Raw genomic sequence first — 6,271 nt, forward strand, 5'->3', positions numbered from 1 at the left:
AAGGGAGGCATTTAAGATACTTAAACAGAGCCCAAACCAAAACCGAAATGCGGATATCTCTACAGACAGTCAGACAGTTGTCAAAGCCATTAACTCGGCCACATCCTCATCTAAATTGGTCCAGCAATGTCGCGGTGAGCTTGCGAGCCTGAATATTAACCTCGGTGTCACCTTGATCTGGGTTGCGGGCCATAGTGGTATCGTGGGAAACGAACGGGCTGACGAGCTAGCCGGGCAAGGATCGGCCCTTCATAGCTCACTTGCGGAAATGGTTAACATTCCTCTTGGCGCTATGATGGGAAAAATCTTTTCTATCTATCAAACCGAAGGTGGAGCAATTTACCCAACTGCATTATATCTAGGAAGATATGGCCCACCTATAACAAAACCCGTACAAACGATCTTCTATATGCAGGCCAAGGCAAGACATAGCCAGGATTGTTGGGGTTTGTACCGGACATTGGCCTATAGGATTTCATGCAGAGAAGTTTAGTATCTCTTACAACACCTTTTGCCGTAGCTGTAATGACCAAAGAGAAAGTGAAACCATAATCCATTTCCTCTGCAAATGTCCTGCTTCGGCAAACACCAGATTGAAATGCTTTGGAAAATCATTCTTTCAAGAACTCGATGAGCTATCTGAGACAAAGATTAGAGACCTAATTTTTTTTCTCAATGCGACAAAATGGCTCTAACATAATCGCTATGAAGCTTCTCTATAAATTTGTCAATTTCAATCACAGGTCAAACGAGTTTTTGGTATCAAAACGGCGCACTACAGCGCTAATTGGATCTCAGGCTAGGTTGCCTTGAGATCGCCATTTCTACCTACCTACCATAGTCTGATTCATCTACTAAAGTCAAAGTCATAGAGAGTCGGACCATTAAAATGTCGAAAATTTTTCACATAAACTTAATTTCATTTAAATCTAAAGACAGGAGGACGTGCTAATTGAAAGACCCTGCACCGATCCATCAATTGAGTGACATTCAAATCATAAGCTTATAGTGATTCAATGAACGGTGAATTACCAATCTATACGCACTCAGCCACTCAAAAATAACACCACAATTTTCTTGTTTGTTTTAATCTTGATTAATCATTAAGTTCATTAAATACAGAATTCCGGTTTTCAAGTTCAAGTGGATAGTAACCCAATTCCAAAAATAGATTTTTGGTACCTACATTTATATTCTGAGCATATACGATCTTTCAAAACAAACTGACCACATCCCGGATTAAAAACACCAAAAAACAAACAGAAAATTTCATAAAATCTGCATACAAACCATAAATAAAAAGACGTCAAGAAGTTTATATTATGGAACATCCAACAAGCCTGGTTATACATCAAATCATACATCACGAAATAATGAATGATGCATTCCTCAAAGCTATGGCTGTGGTTATCATATTGATAATGATAACTGCTTTAACATTTAAAAAAGATACAAAATTACAGTGCGATGCACGATAAGCTCTTTATATGTTGTTCATCATCATTCAATCAGGCAGGTCTTATATCTTTCCCATAACTCGGTGCGGTTCTCCAAACCACTCTCGACTTTTCATCGAACATGTTTTCGATAATTATTCACTGCGAATAATAGTCTTGACCATGTTCTGTTCATATCAATTTACATACATACAAACATACCTACATTCCGCCGGACCCGAACTACCGCGGGATATGTAAAAACAAAAATATTAAAAAAGATTTTGCCGGCATCATAAATCAGGTTATCAGCATTAACGAGGGAATTCCATTCTGACGAAATCATTAGTATTCAATAATTTATTGACAAATTCCCTCCAAACACCGCCCGTACATTCCCTCGAAATGCGAATCAATAATTTAAATACCAGAAATACCCAAAAGATATACTCGTGCAGGCTTAATCATAATTATGGCTTTAAATATGATAAAATACATTTTATATCTTTGATGAGTTTTGAACAAGCTTCAACGCGCGGCCGACTGACGCACGTTTCTATTCTAATGCACCCTCGATAGTTTTAAATCGTCTTAAATTTAGACTAAAAACACAAAAAGCGAAAGGCTTGTCGTCGAATCAGCTTATCAAAGCTTTTAGGTGACAAGTTGACAGTTCTTCGTTCTTCGTGTGAAGGTATTGGTAGTGGTCGACCTTGAACTTGTTTGGAAAAGGAGACTTCGTTCGGATGGACTTAGTGGTGGGATTGTCATTTACAATCGAACAGTCACCATGAATAGTTCTCTTGGGTTTTTGGTAAGATTCTTCTTAGACAATAAGAACTTCTGAATTGTTTTTAACTTAGAACTTTTTTGTGTTCTTTAGCTACTGGCAGCTCTTTTCGGATTCTGTTGTGCTGGCAATGGGTACAATTACATTAGACCAGCCAAAGAACTTGGAAGTTCAGGACCAGTCCTTCAAGCCGATGGATCAACTAAATCTGTGTACGTTTTCGGTGATCCCGATGAGCATCAAAGTCATAGCAGCAGGACTTCACAACAACGCCCCATTTCTTACAGGCAGCCGGCAGCTAGTCGTACCACCTACAGCAAGGTAGCGCCCCAACAACGTCGTGTGGTCTACAGTCAGCCTGCTCCACAACGTTCCGTTGTTTATAGCCAGAGAGCTCCGCAACAAAACACTGTGACATACAACCAAATTGTGCCCCAACCAAAGCCAATAACCTTCACTCAGCAACCAAAGCCAATCATTTCCTACACTCAGCAACAACGCCCCCTGACTTATAGCACAATAGTTCCACAACAACAAATTTCCTACAACACCAATCGAGTAGTTCCACAACAGCCGCTGCCCTTCTTAACTAATCAATTTGTCCCCCAACAAAATGCCATAAGTTACAACCAGCAACAGCCCTTCGTGTACAACCAAATAGTTCCCCAACAGCTTCCCATCAGCACCTACCAAGTAGCACCACAGCAGCAATTCCAATTCGCCCCCTACCCGGTAGTTCAACCTGTGAGACAAAATCTTCAAGTGATATTCGTAAAGACCCCAGGATACGAAGCCTACACTGAAGTTCTACTGAAGATGGCCAAGGAAGCCATCCAATCCCAGACAATTGTATACGTCCTCAGCAAAGAACCAGATGTCGCTGAGCTCACAAGGAGATTCCAGGAAATCCAAGCTACTGCCCGTAAAATGCCCGAAGTAAGATTCATCAAATACAAGACAGACGAAGAGGCTATTGAAGCGCAGAAGGCAATTCAAGCTGAGTACGATGCCCTACCCGGAACTTCAAATACATATGGTACACCAATTGGAAGTGGCAGTGGAACTGGAATTAAAGCTGAAACTGGTTCCATAAATAGTGCGATCAGCAGTGGTTCAACAAGTGGGATCTTGCCATCCTTGACAACGACTAAGACGACGGGTACGAGTAGTGAAGACGAGTTTTATTCACAAAATAGTCCACCTTTTGTGCCGACCGGTATCGATGTAGTACCAGGAAGTTCATATCTGCCTCCACACAATACCCGTAAATAAATGATTCTAGGGTTAGGGTTAAGGTCAAGATGTTGCAAGTTTGTATTTTTTTAATAGGAATTCTGCATTGTGCATCGTGCATTTTATGAGTAAGGAAGAATTATCATGATAAGATAGTTGCTTTTTTTAATTGACTGGATTCATTAATTTTAATTTAATGATTCGTGTCATGTGAGATGAAAGTTATTTATACACTGCCAAGTCAATTAGTTAAGTTTAATTGAAATTGTAATTAAAAACTAAGATTTAATTTTAATAATAATTATTAAAAACGAAAAATGATCATAAAACAAGTGTTCTTTTTTTTACGAGGGTCCATATGTTTTTTAACTTTAATGTTGAATAGTTTTAAATAATAATCGCCATCAACTTTATAGGTGCTGAAAACAAGTTTTAGGGTTGCCATCATAATTTTATGGTAATTAAAAAAAATGTTTTTAAACATTTTAAAACGAAAAACAATTTAGACAAAATTCATAAAATTCTTTTTATAAGGACATTATAGGAGTTAAAATATAGGGAAGGATTTGTTTGGAGTTTTAAAAGCAAATAAGCTTAAAAGTTTTCAATATCACAATAGAAGGGAACACCAGAGTTTTATAAGGCATTCCTTACTTCTATACTTTATAGTAAACTTAAAACATATTTCAAGGTTATATTGAAGGGCGTTTCTGGAAGATTGCGCCCGATCTATTATTATTAGTTTGACAACTGTGTCAAGCAATGTTAAAGATTTTTGTGGATTATCTCCAAAAAACATTAACTCTTGATTGGGGTTTTTGTCTGTTATAGGTGTCAGCTATATCACAACTGGACATTCTACCAATGCTTAGCGGGAGAAGGGATAATATCAGAAATGGTTTAAATTTGTGGAGATGGAAAAAAAAAGAATTTGCATAAACCATGAAGAAAATTGAGATAATTACAGGATCATTCAGTAAACCGATTTGTACCAATTTTTAACAATTTAAGTAGCATTGCTTAAAAGTTTTTATTTCAAATTGGATGAATGAAACTAATAACTATAACTGATAACTTCCCATCCCGTCTGACGATTTGTCTTGCTTAAAAGTTTGTCTATATGTACTCGTATCAATTTTTACCAAATTTGCGTACTATTTATTTTTTGTACATTATATTTTTTATGAAAAAACGGACTATGGATTTTTATATAAAAATTACTAAATATCGAAAACAATATTTTCTGTGAAATAAAATAAGTTTGAAGCCAATATTTTTAATTTTTGAAAAGATATTTGAGTCGAAAATCATTTTTTACCAACTTTTATTAATTTTTTTTTAATGTTTTTATTTTTTGTATAAAAATTGTCAATTCGATTTTTCTCAAAATTTTACTGAATGTTAAAAACAATATTTCTTATAAGATAAAATAAGATTGAAGCCCAAATTTCAAGTTTTTGAAAAGATATTTGAATCGATATTCATTTTTTACCAATTTTGAGTAATGTTTTTTTTTATTTTTTATAAAAAAAGAGTCAATTCGATTTTTCTCAAAATTTTATCAGATGTCAAAAACATTATTCTCCGTTGCACAAAATGGTTTTGGAGACCATATTTTAGTCGTAAAATTTTGGAGGTGACAAAATTTTTTTTTCAGTTTTTTTGATTTATAAAAAAAAACGTAAAATGGATTTTTTTCAAAAAATACACTTCGTTGATATCACATTACAATATATTATATAAAACTCAATTCAAGTCTCTAGCGTTTTTGGTTCGTAAGATATTTAGGGTTAACCAAAATGTTCACCTTTTTTTCAAACTGCTATGGTAAAAAAACCACGTACGCAATTTTCTTGAGAGCCCTTTCTGCATCTTTCTGCCTTATTATCTGTATAACAAAATTTATTTGAAATTGATATCTATCTCTTCTGGTTCTTGAGCTATGGATGACGAAAAAAAACGTCGCGAACGAACGGACGTACGAACGTACGCACAGACATCTTTCTAAAAATCTTTTATTTCGACTCTAGAGACCTTGAAACGTCGAGAAATGTCAAAATTTTCAATTTGACAAATTGGACCCATTACAATAACTTCCTATGGGAAGTTAATAATTAAGAACCTTGCGCCAGTGCATATAATTACGAATGCGTTGTCTGTTCAAAAGAAACGATCGAAGCTCATACTTGTAGACAATGCGGATGTGCACTCCACGCATTTGTCCTGTAGCAGAAGAGTCTACGAAAGGACAGGACTCCAAACTGATTTGCATATTGCGTTAAAAAAATTTAGTAGTGGAAAGAATCGTTATTTTGCTAAGCAAAATCTGCGCAACAATACAGGCAGGAAGAATGTTAAAAAAAAGTGACAAGAAGTTTCCTTCTGTGTCCATCAGGAACTTCTGTAAGGGTTTCTTACCAGAAGTCGACCGAGGACAAGGTGACGCCAGAAATATTATAGATGTAATCTTAAATACAACAGATATCGAGCTTTATCAGATTGGAACAAGGAATGAAATCATAAAACATTCTAGACCTGAATTCAGTGTGTGCTCAAGAGGTATTCTAGATACCAAAGAAGTACCTAGTACCGAAATTTCACTAAGCGCAGTTGCGAATATGCAATCAACTGGGATTGGACAAGGATTTAAAAAATGTCTTTGCAAGAAGGATTGTAGCTCACCAAATGGTTGTGCTTCAAAAATCAAATATTATGTATTTCTTAGTGTCACTCCAGCTTACTCTGTTTAAATAAATACAAAATAAATAAGTTATTTCATTAAGAAATAAACATTACATGTAATGTAATAAAT

At 35.7% G+C, this 6,271-nt stretch overlaps 1 protein-coding gene across 1 annotated transcript; it reads left to right on the forward strand.

Moving 5' to 3' along the window:
- The first annotated feature begins 2,003 nt into the window (after positions 1-2,003).
- On the forward strand, positions 2,004-3,791 carry LOC129938846 (uncharacterized). The gene is made up of 2 exons (XM_056046641.1): positions 2,004-2,250; positions 2,320-3,791. The coding sequence occupies exons 1-2, from the start codon at positions 2,227-2,229 to the stop codon at positions 3,496-3,498; spliced, it is 1,203 nt and encodes a 400-aa protein (XP_055902616.1). The 5' UTR covers positions 2,004-2,226; the 3' UTR covers positions 3,499-3,791.
- Positions 3,792-6,271: the final 2,480 nt, after the last annotated feature.

This window comes from Eupeodes corollae, chromosome 1 (assembly GCF_945859685.1).
Source record: "Eupeodes corollae chromosome 1, idEupCoro1.1, whole genome shotgun sequence".
Taxonomy (NCBI): Eukaryota; Metazoa; Arthropoda; class Insecta; order Diptera; family Syrphidae; genus Eupeodes; species Eupeodes corollae.